General features: G+C 41.8%; 1 protein-coding gene across 4 annotated transcripts; it reads right to left on the bottom strand.

Annotated features, from left to right (window-relative positions):
- Window positions 1-634: 634 nt before the first annotated feature.
- Window positions 635-17,857, bottom strand: LOC117568524 (active breakpoint cluster region-related protein). Of its 4 annotated transcripts, XM_034249231.2 has the most exons (14): window positions 17,692-17,856; window positions 16,392-16,970; window positions 8,455-9,197; window positions 7,077-7,692; window positions 6,523-6,806; window positions 6,296-6,452; window positions 5,239-5,259; window positions 4,055-4,153; window positions 3,003-3,992; window positions 2,556-2,939; window positions 2,330-2,490; window positions 2,124-2,263; window positions 1,805-2,054; window positions 635-1,739 (listed from the first exon to the last, which is right to left on the bottom strand). In XM_034249231.2, exons 2-14 carry the CDS (start codon window positions 16,761-16,763, stop codon window positions 1,550-1,552), a joined length of 4,407 nt encoding a protein of 1,468 aa, XP_034105122.1. In that variant the 5' UTR covers window positions 16,764-16,970; window positions 17,692-17,856; the 3' UTR covers window positions 635-1,549. The 4 variants fall into 4 exon arrangements, with proteins under 4 accessions (XP_034105122.1, XP_034105131.1, XP_034105141.1 ...); XM_034249240.2 differs by lacking the exon at window positions 5,239-5,259; XM_034249250.2 differs by lacking the exons at window positions 16,392-16,970; window positions 17,692-17,856 and adding an exon at window positions 14,546-14,677 and having other exon boundaries at window positions 637-1,739.
- Window positions 17,858-18,520: the final 663 nt, after the last annotated feature.

The following is an 18,520-nucleotide window of genomic DNA, read 5'->3' as shown; positions in this document are numbered from 1 at the left end:
TCGCCCTGTTATTTTTCGAGATATTCAGGATTTTCTGTTTTTGACAAATTTCCCGTCGTCCCGAAGCCGAAATTTGACAAGTGTTGGATTCTTAGATGACCCCATTTTTTGTTGATGCCCATCGAAAGATTGAGTTTCCACAAATCGAATGCAACAAATCCTTTGAAAATACGTAAGGATATAGCTGAGAAATGAACACTTTTCTAATTTGTAAACAATAATGCAATGTGCAGCAAATAATTTTTTGTGGCATACTTTGAGGGTTCGCCAAGTTAAATTACCACGACAACCCATAGATGGCGCCACTTCAGTGACTTTTTGTATATCAGCTTGCTGCTGATTTATGTTCGCCTGGTATTTGAGCCGCTGATTAAGAACTTTTTTGGGTCCCTCGAGTTCAATTGTAGTTCCGATAGCAACTGATAGATGGCGCCACACGAGTAACTCTCTGTATATCAGCTTGCTACTGATTTATGTTCGCCTGGTATTTCACCTGCTGATCAGCCACTTTTTAGACCTTCGCAGCTTCCAGTAGCGAATAACAACAACATTAATTCTTAGCATACATTTCCGAGTTATTAAAGTCAGCATTTCTAAATAGAATATATTTTACTTTATTTTACGTTTCTGTTTATATAAAACCTAAGTAATTAATACAAAACAAGACGAAAAAAAAAACAGAATCTTTTAAGCATACACATACATATATCATCATTACCGTGATCATTATTACACCATTATCATCAATATTCTCTTGCCGCAAACTATAGACTTTGCATTTCCTTTTTTTTTTGTTTGTTTGTGTGTTTAGTAATATGTATAGTATACTAAGTAGTAGTTAAATATATATATTTATGTATATATATATAGAATATAGATATAGTATGTATATGTATATTGTGTGTACTCGTAATATTGAAAATATTTGCCATTATCTCTCTCACATTCTCAATTTCATTCTGATTCTCATTCTTATCCATCGTATTAATTATGCAATTGTTGCAATAAGCAGGATGGGGGCGGGGCCAGGGGCCGGGGAGCTTGTGCTGCGCCTATGTATATGTATATATATATATATATATTATTGTATATATGTTCCTTTTTTTTTGTTGTATATCGATAAAGCATATAGTAGTTGTTCTTCTCCTGCAATTTGTTTTGTTTGTCTTCTAAGAATATACGAGCAAAAGCAGCTAAAAGCCATTGGGGGAGTTTGGGGAAGATGTCTAGTGTCCTCGCACAGGACACTAGAACCGGGATTAGCAGCAAATAGTGTTGGACACTCTTCTACGCATGTACATCATGTGTGTGTGTTTGTGTCGATCGATTTGGGGCTCGATTTCGAGCACTTTTGTTCACTTTTGCTTATCGACTCGATTGACCAACAAATCATCAGTGTGTGTGTGTGTGTGTGTTTTGGACCGGGGGGCGGGATTTGTGAGCGTTTGAAGCATAGGCCATAGAGTTTTATGCATATGTAAATATTTCTTCTGTGTGTGTGCGGCAGAGTAAAGTCAAAGACACGGACTCCGCCTCAATGTCTGCCTTCTTAATCCTTTTTGATGCGCGCCTGCAGGAAGCAGTAGAGTATGCCCGCCTGTGCCATGGCATCCACGGTGCTTGCTGCTAGCGGATCCTTTTGCTTCACCTGCGTCTGTCCTGGTCTCAGCAATGTGGGACCAAAGACCATTGCCAGATTGTGCAGCGACATCTTGTTGTCCGCCTCCTTTTCGTGCACCCTACGAACAATGAATGAATGAATAATGTTGCAAAGCAATTGGCATCGAGAATTCAGTTCACTTACCTGATTAGATGATCGAGTATCAGATTGATGGAGGATTTGTTGGCTTGCGGCAGCTCCTCGTACACCTTGAGCAGCTCGTTGATGCGTGTGGCTTCGTTGTTGTTGCTGAATGCACTGAATGTTTCGAAGAAGCGCGGATATAACTGATCCGAAAAGAGTGCCTCGGGCAGTTCGCGCAAGAATGTCTTCAGTATGCCCGTCACCGAATGTATATCGACTTCGCGCAGCAGCTGCTCCGCCTCATAGGCATCTATATTTGGGGGGGACAAGACATTAGTTATTGGTTGGCTGGACTCTCAACTTGTTTTTCAACCCTTACCCGACTCGAAGGCCTTCTTGAGCTTGGCCAGATCGGAGGCAGAGCCGCTGACGCGATAGCAGCCCACCTCGAGCATGCCACGTCGCTCTACTTCCCGTATGCAGGCACTGATGATGAACGGAATGTCGCGTTTTTCGCGCCTGTCCAAGAGAAAGAGAGTGAATAATAAGAAGCACTCTTCACCAGCTACTTCAAGGCTTACTTACTTTAATACTTGACTCATTTTGGCACCAAAGAGTGCACCAGGCTTTGTGGTGGCGCGACAAAGTTCGCCGGGCACAAAGCGGAAGCTGGCGCTCAGCTCGAGCGTCTCGCTCAGCTTGATGCTGCGCGTCTGTGTCGTCTCCGTCAGCCAGCTGCGACTCAGCTGCAATGCAATTGAAATGCAATTGTTAACAACAGCTTGAACAGATTCAATAGACTCTCGCTTACCTTGAGTATGTGCTTGGCGCGCAGCAGCGGTCGCTCCTTCGCCTCGTAGAGCAAGACACGCACATTCTGACTGCCCTCGAGCTCGAGCATAAAACTCTCGTTCCACAGCGGACACTGGCTGCGGCAGATCATCTTGGTGGTGGCCTTGCGGAAATAATGGCCATACGAGTCGACCTCAATGCAGATGTACAAGTCGGCCGCTTGCTCCAATCCCTGCAGTCCCTGAATGCCCATGTGCAGATCGCCAACGAGCAGACTCTCGTCGTTTGTATTGCGCATCAGATACGAGCCCATTTCAGTCTTCATGCCCTTCTGCATGGCCACAATGAAAGCGGTCACCTCCAGCGAGTTGATCGTGTTGGCGCCAGGCAGATTGCACTTTTGCTGAAAGAGTTAAAAGAATGTTAAAGTCCCTGAAATCGAATCCTTATATTTTTACACACACACCTTGAGCGACATTATAGAGTCCATCCACTGCGTGCGCTCAAAGTCCGAGCTGAGGAAGAAGGTCATGGTCTTGTTGTTCGCCTTGTTGCCCAGTCGCAGCACCAAATTGGGCGTGGCCAGCACTAGCTGTGACTCCAGATCCGCCAGCTTGCGTCGATACTTATCGCCGGTGCGCACGCCATTCGACTCGAGTATTAGTTGATCGCGCACCGAGCGCAGATTGCGCTTCACTTGCGAAATGTTCGCGGGACTAGATTCCTTGAGGTCGGCACTCATGTCCGACTCCTCGTAGACATTGACATCCTTGAGCGGTATAAACCATTTGAGCTCATAATCGATGCGATCACGCCCCAGTGCCTTATACTTGGCGCACGCAATCACATCGTTGAAGAGGAACAAATGCCGCAGCTTGCGATGGCCATCGACGAGCTCGACAATGAACGAGTTGCGGACCATGCGACGCAGATTGCGATTCGATTCCGTTGGCAGACGTTGATTAACCACATTGAATTGATTGAGAAAGATCTGTATGTTCTTTTGTGCCTGCTTCAGCGGCTGATGATCGGGATGATTGGCCGGTGTCTCGCGCAGCAGATCGTTAAAGACCAGCGCATTGATTTGCACTCTTGCCACCGGTTTGTGCAACAGATCCTCCAGCGTCAGCGATTGTTCCGTCTGCAGATTGACCACAATCGTTGAGACAATCTTCTTGAACTGCGGATTGTTCGCGCTGCACTTCTTCACCGTATCAATGGCCTGGCCATAGTTATGCAGAAATGCGCTATACAAGTCAAACATATCCGCCAAACGCTTAAACGGTTCTCCGATCAACACATCGCCGCCCTCGTGGGCGACAATTGTCTTTAGATCGCCGAGGAATGCGGTGTGCACCTCGTGCAATTCATCGATTTTAAAGAAGATCGTATTCTCCTCCTCCTCCTTGATCACAGGCTGCGATGTGCCCAGCGTCGCGTGTATCGCTCGCTTGTACTGTGGAAAAATTAGTTTGCATTAGTTATAGAGTATTTGAATTGATCTGATCTTTTACTCACCTGTATCATCTTGTTCAGACATTCAACGTAGATCGTCTCGCTGTGGATGATGGAGCTCAGTATGGAACGTATTTTGGCACCACGAGCATTGCCAGACAGCTGCAGGGAACAATTGTAAGCATTAGATTGATATATTTTAAAATATCTATACATATGTAAGAATAAAGAATATATTTCGTGTAATCTACAGATGCTTGCAGGGAAGAGCGCATGTTATCTACAACCCTTGCACCGCTTGCAAAAGCCAAAGAAAATGGAGCACATCACAAAGGTAGACAAATGTAACATAAAGTATATAATATAGTGTGATACATATAGAAATTTATATACATATATAATATGTGTTGTAGTAGCTGGGAGGAAGTGAACGAGATATGTACACGGGAAGGAAAGAGTCGGATAGATGGTGACAGAGCGAGAGGGCAACATACACACTATGCAGTAATAAACTTTCTAAAAAAAAATAAAAGTACAAATAATAATTTAATATTCTACACTAAATTAAGTTTAATAAGTCTAAATTGAAATATTTATTATAGCTATTCTTCTTTAAGAGAACTATTATATTTAAGTCAAATGTTAATTAGAGCTTTGATATTTAACTAAATTTTATTTTCGAACTAGAATAGAAATTATCTTGAATATTTAAATTGATTCGATTTTGATTTAATTTGCTCACTATTATTTACTACAATCTGAAGTTCAGTTTTTACTATTATTCATTGCAAATGCTACAACTCATTAAAATCTTATTGAAATCGTTTTTTGAGGACAAATAATTTGCATAGTGCAAGGAATGAATGCAAGTGTGTGTGTGTGAATGGTGAATGAATATGTAGCTATGTTTGTGTGTGTGATAACAATAATAATTTTGGGAGAACACAATAAAGAAGGCAACGGAAAAGTGTGAACCAAAATCGCATTGAACATTTAACACTGAAGAAGAAGCGCGCATTCAGATAAAAGCTAAACAAATATGTATATAGTAAATAAATTTACACAAGTACGTAGAGTATGTACATAAGCATTGAATATACAGTACTATATACAATACTATATATATATAGGCACAATCATATGCGAGGACAACAATGACAACAACACAATAACAATAACAGTAAGAAATAACGAGAACAAACTAAAATAGAGCTGAGTCTAGGCTTGGACAAGTGTTCGGTACTCACAAGTATCGCTGACACTAAGTTCTGTTGAGAGAAAGTAAAAAAAAAGAACAAAATAAAACGAATAAAATAAAATAAAACAAAGAACAAAAAAGAGAAGTTGTGGAAAATATTAAGAGAATAAAATCGTTGGTTAGTAAATATTATCAGATATTAGTTAGCATCAAATATTATTTAAAAAAAAAAAAGTGTTCTCAATCGATTATTATATTATAATTTCAAGAGAGATCAGCTCTTTTTCTCTTAAGCGACATATGAATTAATCCCGTAATTATGGATTCAAAAAGCGTTAACAATATTGCCACTCACAACTCGTTTAATGCAAGCGCAGTGCATTATACATCAATAGTTATTATCGAATACGCTTAACAACGTTTCTAGATGCCAATTAATGAAGCAATTTGCATACAATTTTAGGGCAACTTATGGAATGCGAATGTTAGTTTAATTGAAATTAATATTGAATGGGTTAATGGGCCAATAAAATTGTTTAAATATATTGAGACAATATCAAATTGAGATCAGTTTGTAATCGTTTGAATATGTGAAATGGATTTTCACAGAGAATATTCAAATCGCTGTTGAAGTAAAGACGATTGCATACCTCATTCGCAGTCTGAACTGTTTCCTTGTTCGCGTTAAGCAAGTCAAAGATAAATGAACTGCGCGGCGCAGGCCACAATGAAGAAGAAGAAGAAGGCATTGCGCACAGCTTTGAAGAACTGTTGTTGAAACAGTTGCTTTCGCTTGAGCTGAAGCTGAGAGCTGCAGTCAGAAAATAGCAAACGAAACAATTTGCGCAAAGAATTGGTGAAATTGTGTGTGGCAATTAGAGGCGAGTGCGCTGAGTCATTAATCGATACGAGTTGAATCGTTGCAACTGCAGCAATTAGTCTGTTAGTTGTTTGCACAAAAGCACAATACGTGTGATTCAATAGCAATCAACTTTGTTAGGGGGTTAATACAACAGCAGCAGTAGCAGCAGCAGTCTAAACAAATCAAAGCCATAAAAACAAAACAGCTGAATGACAGAATTTGAATCACAAAAGTCACAACGCACCTTGCGTAATGCGCCTGGCGTCTGTGATGTGGATGATGATGATGACGTCGTCGTCATCGTCGTCTGTTGCTCGTCATGCGAGATGGTCCGCAAGATGGGCGGCCCTTCGAACTCGCCATCGCTGTCCAGCGAGCTTGAGCGCGTCTCGTTGCTCTGACTGCAAGCGAAAGAGATGCAATGAACTTAGTAAACGTATTCAGTTACATAATAATCAATTAGATAGTTACATAAAGTAGTCAATGTTGACATAGTTGGAGGTACGGCCGGGAGATTCGGGATCCGTCACGCTCGCCTGACTGCTCAGCTGTGCCATCGGCAGCGTGCTGCCCGGCGTCGACAGATCGTCGCGACTGGAGGAGGAGCCAGTGCGTCCGGGCTTGATAAACACATACTCGCCATCGCCATTATCAAGCGGAACGCTGTCATAATACGGCTCGTTGTCCGCCTGCTGTGCGTTCGCCGCTTTGGCGCTGTCCGAGCTCAACGATGACACCGACTCGTAGCTCTTGATCTGCAAGAGGAATATGATTAGATGTGGAATAGGAAACTATAATTGCTAACGACTGCATCGATCGATTCGATTCGATTCGATTCGTATCCAATGCCAACTATCGATAGTAAGTTGCCGTTGCTAGCAACTATCGATATCTAGTAACTCAACTATCAATAGTTAGCAGAGAAACTGCACTCTATCGATAGCCATCCTAGTAACTGAAACTATCGATAGGTAGCACAGTAACTGAAAGCTATCGATAGTTAACGTCTCTAGCCGTGCACTCACCACCTCCGATATGCCTTGCGAGGCAAGCGATTCCTTGCTCCTTGCCGTCTCCGCATCGCTGGCCTGCAGTGAGGCACGCGACTTCTTCTCCAGACTGCTCGTTGAGCTGCTGTCGACGGCCGCCAGTTTGGCCGTCTTGCTGAGACTGCCCGTTGGCGAGGCGCCCACAATGTTGTTGCCACGCCCCGCGAGTGGCGTCAGCGCCCGCCCCGGTGTGGATGCAGTGCGTCCCAGGCTGCCGCCATTCGTTGTGCTCAACGCATCGCTGCGCTTTGCGTGCTCCAAGCTATCGGTTTTGCCCACCATTTTGCGGCCAAGCTCCTCCATTAGCTCGGGTGTGTTGGCCAGCTTGCTCAGCTCGGGCGTTGTCTTGCGATTGGCCGTATACTTCGACTCCAGACTTTCCGATGACTTTTGCCGCAATATGTCCGATGGCTTAATGTTGCGCTCCAGCGAACTGCCCGGACTCTCGCCCGAACTGTTCGCCCCCAGTGGAGGCAGTGGCATCGTGCTGCCCACATACGGAGTCTCGCGCTTCGGCGACGATGACAACTGATGTTGTTGCTGGCTGGGAATGGTGGGCGGCTCGACGCGTCGCACGTTCTTTGGCGGTGGTCTGAGGGAGACGCAACAGAAGATCACGATTAGCAGTTGGCAGTGATTGTAATAAGCAAAGACTATCGAGTGTTATCCTTGAGTTATAGGCAATTACAAAACGACAGACGGGGGAAGGCGAACAAACAGTCGAATAATATTTTAGGTACACCCGACACACCAACGGATAGATTAGTCCCTAAGTTATTGGTATTTATATAGGACAGACAAAAATACAGACTCAGTTATTTGAAAACAAAGACAGACAGACACAGATGAAGAATAAATCTAACGTAGTCTCTGAATACTAGGCATTTGTATAGAAGGACAGACAGACAGACGGAGCATAAGGGTTCTTAGCACAAGGGGTTCTTCCTCACACTCACAGTTAAACAGGTTGAACATATAGTCAGACAATAGAAAGAACAACAGACAAATGAAGAACATTAATAAAGTAGTATTAAACTCAGCTTGAAATAGAAGAACAAAACAAAGGATAATAATTGTAATGTGCATTTCCATCAATTAAGTATAGTTTATTCCGTCTGTCTGTCTGTCCGTGTGTAAACGTAGCTTAATCTCCAAAACTATAAGAGCAAGACCTACCAAATTTTAAACTAATAATCCTCTAGACTCTAACTAAACTGTATTATTGTTTTAGACGCCTAGACACAAATACTATATTATTAACCTCTTCTGATTATATTTGTCAGTCTTTGCACTGCTTTTCCCCTCCCTTCGCAACTAATGTTGCCCATTAGTGGCTTAGTGGCACTTTGCTTACCTGGGTGGCATTTTCTTTTTGGCCTCGGACGCTGAGACGGATGTGGACATGGCCAACGATGGAGACAACGGTGGCGCCGTCGCCTCTACAGCCTTGTTGCGCTGCTCGGGATAATGTCGGGCGAATGTCGATGGTGGCGTCGATGTTGACGACGACGAATTCGCTGCTGACGATGATGATGATGTGTCATTGACCGTTGTCGTCGTCGTCGATGTCGTTGTCGATGCTGCAGCATCATCGATGTCTTTGTCTTTGGCCTCCTTGACCTCGATGACGGTGACAAAGTGTGATGTCGACTTGCGCAGCGGCTTCGACTGCGACTGCGACAGCGACTGTTCCTTGTCAGCATCTCCGCCCCCACTTCCACTTCCGCTTCCACTTCCACTCGCAGCTGCAACTCCTGCCTCCTGCTTGTTATCATTCGGTGCTGTTGTCCTTTGTTCGTTGGCCTTGTGGGCACCGGTGCCAATGGAGGCAGCCAGCTCAGTGATGCACTGCTGTAGCGCTCCATTTGCGTCCTTCTCGTTGCCGCTGTCTTTTTTATCCTCACGCTCGAAGCTGTGCTCCGTCATGCTGCGCTTTCCCGTCGGCGGGGCAGAGCTCAATCCACCACCGCTGCCACCTCCGCCTCCATCGTTCTGTGTGTTCTGTGTGTATTTGTTGTCGGTGCTCAAGGACAGCCTGTCCTTGTCCTTGCCGCCCGATGACGCAGTTGATGCCTCGCGTAGATTCAAACTAGATTTCTGCAACCAGACAAAAGACAAAGACAAAAACAAAAGCGAATTGTGAATTGTGAATAAACACGTGTGTGAATAGTGAATACAAATTGCAATTACAGTTAAGCAAAATATGCAATCAACTTTCAGTACTTTCAAATCATTTACGTGCACAATTAAAGAGGGTCTATTGAGCTGCTAAAAGTTAGCGTAACAAATAAAAGACGTATAAAAGGAAATATCTTTTTGTATATAGATTATGCACTTAAATGACGAATCATTTTGATTAACCAAAATCATATCAAATCTTTTCATCTTTTCTCATGAATTTCACACTTCTTAAGATTCCACAAAATTACCAAGAAAATCTTTCTAGATAAGAGTCTTAACAAGACTGTTACCAATTGGAATTGCTCAATTATAAAATCTTTAATGTAACCAGAACAATTCCATTTGATTCCATTGTTTTGCTTACTTTGATTCAATGTTATATCTACTGTTCTGGTTGCTAAACAAACAACTGAAATATTCCGAACATTTCTAAACTCAACTCTTTGTTAAGATATCTTTTTCTCTTTTCTAAACTAATAAGCGTAATAGCTTAATATATTCATGAAATGAATGTAAATGTTTTCATTGAAGGTATTTCTCTGTTTTTACTTTGGTCTTCAACGCACGTGCTGTTGATTTCCCAGTATATGGTAACTCCCGGATTGCTGTCGAGCAGTGAGCTAGCTGTTAATGGGGGGAATTACGAGTTCATAATTGACATAAAGAACAGATGTGCTCGCTGGCTTGGCCGCAGCTAAACTTAGTCAGCGTGAAGCAGATGTGGCTTAAGGCAGATTAATTGAAGAAGTGAAGTCAAGAAAGCCGAAGCCGAAGCTAAGCGTAATGATTAAAGTGGCAGAATAATATGAGAAATGCGAGCTGTAAACGTGTGATAAAAGTGGGCAAGACAAACTTGCGAGAAGTATCGAGAAATGTATCTCTTGAATAGCTTTGGACTTTCGGAATGTATGCGGCGATAAATAAGGAATTCAAACAATTAGTAAAGTTTAAATAGTTGTTTCTTTTTTAGATTTATTAATTTATTATCGCAAATTAAAGTCAATGCAGGGCATTGTTTATTGTTGCGACTCCGCAGAGTTAAGGCTGTTTTCTTTACGTGTGTTCACGTGCAGTGTGTAGCGTAAAAGTTGAAACCGTTTTTCGTTTCTTTAGCAATGCCAGATTGCCTCAGATAAAAAAGGGAACAAGGGTGTATTCATTTACACCCACAACATTTCAGACATTCAGACGCTTGATTCGTTTATAGTTTGAACTCGAATGGCATAATAAATAATCTGTGGGTCTGTGTGTGTGTGTGTTGCTTCGTGGAAATGGAGCAATGAGTTCAGCATTCAATCAAGGTTTGTGTCGACGACAAAGACTTGCGAGACTCGGGGCGTATACGCAACAACAACTAATTGAATGAATTGCAAAAAGGTCAACAGGCTGAGCATGCCGAGCAGCGCCATCTACAGTTCAAAGATCCTTCGAGCACTGCACTGCACTGTCAATTGAAAGCAGCCCAGACACTCCCCCTATCCGCCATTCCACTAGCTGTGTCAACTGGCTCCATCTAGAGGTCATTTGCTCATGCTAGGCACGTAACGCATTTCTCTAACACGTTGCGAGCTTACACTTAACAGCAACAACAACAACAGCGAGAGAAAAAAAAGCAAAAGCCCGAAAAAAAAAACCGAGTCTTGACTGACTGACAAATAAGCCAAACTTGGCGTGTGCGTGTGCTGGGGCATATTTCTTTTTGGCCAAATTGTTTTTGGCTACAAAAAAGTGAAAACTATACAGAAAAAAAAAATCAACTAAAAGAGAGCAACTTTTTAATGTGTTTTGTTTGATTTTTTGTGTGCAAGCGAAATAAATAAAGAAAATTGGCAACAAAATTCGTGTTTTTTTCCCGCATTTATTTTACTTTTATTGTTGTTGTACTCGAATATGCGAGTGAGTGTTGGGGTGGGGGTGGGGGTGGTGGTGAGCACGAGCTCAACAGCAGCCGGCAACAGTTGCACATGTGTGTGTGCGTGTGACGACTCTGTGTGGAGCTCTGTGCTTGTGTGTGTCCAAGCGAAGCGAAGAAGAAAGCGTGCAATAAAAGTTGACGGCGAAGGTCGAACACACACACATACATACAGGCAGAGACAGACACGCGCCCACTCACTCACACACATACACACACACAAGCACAGATGGAGACTGACAAACACACGCACTTAGCCAGACAGTTAGAGCTACATTAGAAATACTCACACTCACACATTTAACGAGTTTTGTTTTATCGTCAAAATGAACTGAACTGAGCTGAGCTCAGCTTCAGCTTCAGCTTTTTGGCCGCCACGCAAGTCATGCAGTCGCTGCTCACTTCTCCCTTCTCTCACTGCGGATTTTTGCTCGCCTATTCGTGTGCGCCATGTCGATACAATTATTTAGCATATTTTCAATCAACACACACACACACACCCAATACTCGCACACGCAACACAACACACACACACACACCCATATATAAATACTTGCAAACTCATGTAGTCGACAACAAGCTGGTGTGAATGTGAATCATGAGCAATAACAACTAAAACAACAACAAAACTGAAACGGCAACTTAAAGCATCAATTTTTGTTTGTTTGTTGTTGTTGTTGTTGTTAAGTGTGAAATGCGCTAAGAAAAGTGCCAAAAAGGAGCATCGCAGCAGCAGCAAAATCATTTCACGTTAACAGCCAAAATGTTAACATTAACAATTCTTTAACAGCATGTTAAAGATTCTTAAAATGTTACCAAAGAAATGATCACTTCTGCAACTTGACGAATCTTAACGAAAGTGAATAGAAACTAAGCAATTAGAGATGCATAAATAAAACTCAAGATTAAAGATTAAAAAAGTTATGCTTAGCTATAGAATAAGGGAAGCTACAGTAACGCAAAGTCACAGAAAACAAGTAAGAAAGGTATAGTCGAGTGTACTCGACTGTGAGATACCCGCTACCCATTTTGAATAAAAGCAATTTATTTTGCAGTATTATTCTCAAAATATACCAAATATACTGCAAAAATACTAAAAATATACCAAATGATATATTTGGTATATCGACATAGTACCGTATTCAAAATATACCATAAACGGCACAATGTACCAGATTGTCAGCCAAAGTAACTCAGACCCCTAGTAAGTAGGCGTTTTTGCCCATACAAAAGTATTTCTTTAATAACTTCCACAATTTGTATCTGATCGCAACCAAATTTTCAGGAATCATAACTATTATAGTAATTATAGTATATGCCAAAATTCGTAACTCTAGCTTTAAAATTACGCTTGTTATTCGATTTTTTGATTTGCGGGGGCGGAAGTGGGCGTGGCATAAATTTGAAACAAACTTGATCTGTGTGCAAACATAACAAATGTTGTCGAAAAAAATTATAGCTCTATCTCTTATAGTCTCTGAGATCTAGGTGTTCATACGGACGGACAGACGGACATGGCTAGATCGTCTCGGCTATTGATGCTGACCAAGAATATATATACTTTATAGGGTCGGAGATGCCTCGTTCTGTTACATAAATTTCCTGCCGGCACAAAGTTATTCCTTCTACCCTATGGGTAGCGGGTATAAAAAGTTATGCTTAGCTATAGAATAAGGGAAGCTACAGTAACGCAAAGTCACAGAAAAATATAAAGCAATACATTTCGTTTTTTTCAAAACAAAGTTCTTCTAGCATATAAAAAGGGCGTGTTAATTGAAATTTTTTCAACTACTGCACTCATTATCTAGTTGAATATTTTTTATCGAAGTTCGAAGAGCAGATGAAACAGTCAGCTGTTGACTGATAAAGAAGAAAAGGCGGAACATTCTATACTAGCATGACATTTCAAAATAATTATATTTTGTGACATTTCCCAATTGTTAACAACACAACAAAAATAATAGCTGATGCACAGTTGGCGTTTATAACATAACATAAACATGTTATCATTTATCATTGAGAAATCGGAATTATTTTTAACTAAATGTATGCGAATGTTAACTAACTACAGCCTTAAATAGAAATACCGAACCCTAAGAGAAGTTTGCATGAAGTTTCTTGGCATTGATTCTACACTTTTAAATAATACAGAAAAGATGAGACTAAAGTAGGGGTTGAAGTGCTTTATTTGATTCTGTTTAATCACAACACAAAAATCAGTTGAATTTCTGGAATACTTTGCAAAGTGGCAGACGAAACTTATCAACTTTAATGCACGCTGTATATAGGTAATTAAACCATTCTTTCAAATGGAATACTCATCACTAAGACATGTCTAGCTCCATTCATTCAGTTCTCTTCCGTTTGCGCCAAGTTTCATATGAGATAATTTATCTGTCAGCTGTTTAACACTTTCAGGTCTAATCATTGCTCTCAAAAGGTTGCTTGAAAAACTTTCGTGTTTATTATGCGAACGTTATGAAATTTGCAGAATATAAAGATAAGCGACAATGCAAAAGAACAAAGGCTTTTAAATTGTTGATTTTTCTATCGAAAGCAAAGAAGAAAATGCGATGAATCTCTACGGAAAATGGACCTTTTGGCGCATATTTTCAAGGGTATACAACTTAAGTTTATCTTTGCAAGCTGGTTTTTTTTTAGCATTACCATCGACTAATTTGGTAGTGGGATTATTTCCCCAGCTCTCAGCTCCCGGTGCAAAATGGAAACTCGTCTAATCAGAAACGCTTCTAATCATATTTCAATTGGCCAAAAACAAGCTGCAGTCTATAAAGTACAAACGTATTATGAGTAGGCTATATGAAGTGCCTCCCCCTCCCCCTCTAACTTCTTTACCCACTCTCTCTCTCTCCACATACACGCACGCTCTCCCTTGCTCTCTCTCTCGCCTTTGCTGTCTTTGCTGATAGCGACACCAGCTGCTTATCAACTGTGAACGAGAGAGAGAGAGAGAGAATGGCACAGAGATTTGGATTTTGTCGTCGTCTAAAGAGGACTGCGAAAGAAGGGCATTGCATGCATATGTATGTGTGTAGATATTTGCATTTGTGTGTGTGTGTGTGTGTGCGTTGGGCTTGACGCATTCTCTTAACGTGTTGCTGCTTAGCTCTTTTCTTTGGACTGCTGTTGTTGTTGTTGCTTAAGTCCTATAGACTATCCGCACACCATTTTTTATGACTCGCTTCGACTCGATGTGTGTGTGTGCGTACTTGCGATAAGTTTATTGATTTCAACTTGTGATAAATATACAATAAATGCTGCACACACACACACACACCCACACACACGTACAAACACACTCGCTTATTCATTGTGTCTGCTGATTACGCACCCCTCTGGTCCATAATTTGAATTTCTCCTTGAAGGAAGACATGCTCCTTAAGCAGCAGCAGCGCCACTTTATTTGTTGTTCTTCTTTAATTCACACAAGCAGTCAGATGTTTGTGTTGTTGTTGTTAGTAACTGCAATTGCCGAAACGAGCCGAACACGAACACGAACGCGAACACGACACGAGCACCACACGGACACAAACACGAAGCTATTGATAGCCGAGCTCCGCCCAGCGTTTGCAAGAACAACAACTAAGTAGTTAAGGCAAAAAGCAAAACAGCAACGTTAGCTGCGACGTCGACTGCGACCGCGACAGCGACTGCAACGCTGACGTTGACCACGAAATTTGAGTCAACCGAATTTGAAAAGCACAAGTTAAAGTCACACACGCCCAAAAAAAAAAAAGAAAATATTGAAGTTATTAAACAAAATCAAATATAAAACACTGGCACACAAACAGATAAAAAAAACACAATACGCAATTTAGCCGATGTCGTTAATATTATTGTTATTATTTTTCTTTTTACGTAATTTATTTATTTTGCATTCATTTATTTATTATGAAATGCAATTCTTTGTTGTTGTTGCTGCTGCTGTTGTTGTTGCACTGCCGGTTCAAGGCAGAGCGCGCGCGCGGTCAACGCGGAGCAGACGACGCGTGGACAACAGCTAGGTGGGGAGGGTAGAGAAGAAAGGGGTGGGGACTGGTGGGCACCTGGCACATTCAACATTGACCGGGTAACGTTACTTTTTGTACTTATTTTTCGGGGTCCCGTTGTTATAGAGCGAACACTGCTGACTGCTGAAACACGGCGACTCGCGACAATGGCGACGACGTCGGCGGCGGCGACGTCGACGATGCGGCTGCGGGAGCTGAGAGAGTCGCAGTCGCAGTCACAGTCGGAGTCGACGACGCGCAAAACCGAAAGAAAAGCACAAACACACACACACACATGCAGATAGGCATGCATAGACAGTGTGTGTGTGTGTGTGCGTAGATAACGGGCAAAATTAAAGATATCGAAGTGGGAGAACAGACGAACGCACAAACGAATGGACAGACGAATAATGGAGGAAGAGCGCGCTCTTACGGTGTACGCTTAAGTGTGGGAGGGAGGTGAGTGGGGGGTGGGGGGGAGGGTGGTTCAAGAAGAGCGTCATCAGCTGCAAGGGCACGCAATCAGCTGCAATTCAAATGCTTGAAAACTACTCGAACCGTTCCGGCTGCGTTGTATAAAGCACAAACTTATAAACCGGTTCAGTTAACTTGAACCATTTCGCAAAATGTTGAGAATGACAGTGAAGTTTAAAGGTATATGAAAAATTAAAGGGATATAGTACAAAATGCAGCGAACGATTGGGAAAGCCATATTCAAGAAACTTAAAACGTTCAATTAAATTATTATTACCGGTATTAATTATGTATATTAAAATCCACCAAATATATTAAAATTCCAATAAAATCTGTTAAACTGAGAAGAGTTAAGCACCAAGTCATATTTCGAACCGGTTCGTTAAACCATTCTCAAATAATTTCATTTAGTTACAGGGCATTTTCAGCGCTCAGCTGGCTGAACAAGTTTGTCGCTTCAACCGCGCTGATAAGCATTGATAACAAAACAACGGGGCAACCAATGGAAAGAGGGAGCGAAAGGGATTGGCTGCCTACAAAATGTGAAATGCTGTGCGCCTGGTAATAGCTAACGGTTAACGCAATCACAAAACTCTCACTCTTGCAAGATCAGAGCACAACAATGACTGCAGATAATCAAGCAACAATAATAACAAAAGCAATAGCAATAGCAATAACAATAATAATAAGAGTAAGGAATACAATTGCACTTACAAAGTCTTTGTCAACGCCCGCGTTTGCATTTCCAGTTGCGCTGCAAGTTGCGCCATTTGCAGCAGTAGCAGCTGTAACATTGTTGCTGCTCCCACTGGGTGCATTGGCTGCATCTGCTGCGCCTGGATTGGTAGCTGCCTCAAAGAGTGTTGTGGGATCACCGCCAGATTCACGATACTTTTCCACATCCGATAGCAAACGCTCCAAGTACTCCACATAGAGTGTCTCCTGTTCGAGTTCTTTGCTCAATTCGGCGATTTTGATCTTGTGTCGTTCGAGACTGGCGCGCACATCTTGCTCCCAGGCATCGGAGAGTGAGCTTTGTGGAAAGCGTTGCATCCACAAACGTTGAAAGTCATTGAACACGCTCATTGCAAACTACAAAACAGCGAACAAGCGAACAGCAGCAGCTGCAACTCCACCTGCCTCCCTGCTGCCTGCCTTCCCTTTTTCCTTTTCCTTTGATTTTTCCTTAACCCTTTGTGCAATTGGGTGCTTGAGTTAGTTGGGCTTGATTGGAGAGCGAAAGCTTTGCCTTGGGCTTAGCTTTTATGTAAGCGTTGCGTAGCCCTGGTCCGCCTGCAAAGGTGAATATGTGAACGTGCATTTGTGTAAGTGTGCGAGTGTATGTGTGTGAGTGCGTGTGTCTGCAGGAGAGCATTCGGTCTCTCTCTCTCTCTCTCTCTCTCTCTGCATCCTGGATCGACAACAACAACAATAAGAAGAGAACAGCAGCACAACAAATCATCAACAACAACAAGAAGTAGACGAGCAAGAACAACAACAGTAGCGACTGCAGCAGCAGCATCACGACTTTTGAAAGGGGTTCAGTTTCAATTTTGTGTTTCTGTTTTGTTCTTTTGCTTTGCTGCTGCTGCTGCACTTGCTGTATACGCCTGTAGTTGTTGTTTTTGTTGTAGTTGTGGTTGCTGTGTAGCCGTTGTAATTGTTGTTGCTGCCCTTTCTCATTCGCATACACACACACTATAACACATATGCACATTCGTAGGCCTGCATAAGTGCAACTGCGACAAAAGATGCTCGCTGCCTTTTTTTTGTTTTTACTTTTTTAGTTCTGTTTTTTTTTTTTTGTACTCTAAACCAAGGCCAAAAAGTTGTTGTGCATCTTCGGCCAGCAGCAGCAGTAGCACAGCAACAACTATGGATTTTAAAAAGAGGCGCAGACGCATTCATTTTGTTCACACACACACACATGCAGTGCCGCTCCTGTTGTTGTTGTGGCTGCTGGCTGCGCCCATTGAACATCATAGATGGCCTATACCACTTAAAGCGCACTTACAATATGCAGATCCTTTTTGGGAGGCCCGACCGACGCGCCGTTTTATATTTATTTCGTTTCGTTTGCCATTTCACTGTGCATTATTTAATTCCAATTAGATTTCGCTTCGCGTACCAAAAAAAAAAAAATCACTTCGCACACACATATAACCGACGACGACAAACACATACAACGAACGCAAGCAGATGAGAAGACATTTGCATATGTATGCATTTGTATTAGGTACAAATAGGGTGACCGCGAGTGGCATTTCAAAATATACTATTAAAAGTCGCAAAATATACCAAAAAGATGTCACTTCCACATTGTTAGCTTGGTTACACTGTGTAAAATGTGGGGCAATTTTCGAAAAGTGAGCGTCTTATCTCTTACACATTTTTGACTGAAAGTTTAACCAAATTGATGGAGCAACTTTTTAATATAATAATTAAAATAGTATGTTTAAAAATCCAAATAAGAATTTTGAGTTTAAGCTTAATGTATATGAGACATTAAATGGTAATTTTTAGTGTATTGTATTGATAACTACCCGCGACGCTTACTGGATTTGCAGAATGTCTTTTCCAACACTCAGAAAATATCGACGATCGCAATACATTAAATATTTCATTGATTTGTCCTTAAATTACATATTTGCTAGGTCTAATAAATAAATGAGAATAATTAATCATACAGTTTTTTGACGTGCGAATATATCACATTTTATCGAATAACAAAATCGATAACGATTGATCGACAGTCACTTGCGAAACGTATTTGTAAAAAAACGGTCTTCCTAATTTTGGATCTGTGCAGTTGAAGAGCCGCCAAATTCAAATGCACCTACGGT

Source organism: Drosophila albomicans, chromosome X (assembly GCF_009650485.2).
Source record: "Drosophila albomicans strain 15112-1751.03 chromosome X, ASM965048v2, whole genome shotgun sequence".
Classification (NCBI taxonomy): Eukaryota; Metazoa; Arthropoda; class Insecta; order Diptera; family Drosophilidae; genus Drosophila; species Drosophila albomicans.
Note: the sequence above shows the minus strand (reverse complement) of the source record. Positions and strands in the feature narration are given on the sequence as shown.

Excerpts from the sequence above, each read along its gene's own strand:
- LOC117568524 (XM_034249231.2), bottom strand. The coding sequence starts at position 16,763 with ATGAGCGTGTTCAATGACTTTCAACGTTTGTGGATGCAACGCTTTCCA. Across the intron at positions 7,693-8,454 it reads AAAAAGAAAATGCCACCCAG|ACCACCGCCAAAGAACGTGC; the intron begins GTAAGCAAAGTG and ends CGTCTCCCTCAG. Across the intron at positions 2,264-2,329 it reads AAAATGAGTCAAGTATTAAA|GCGCGAAAAACGCGACATTC; the intron begins GTAAGTAAGCCT and ends TCTCTTGGACAG.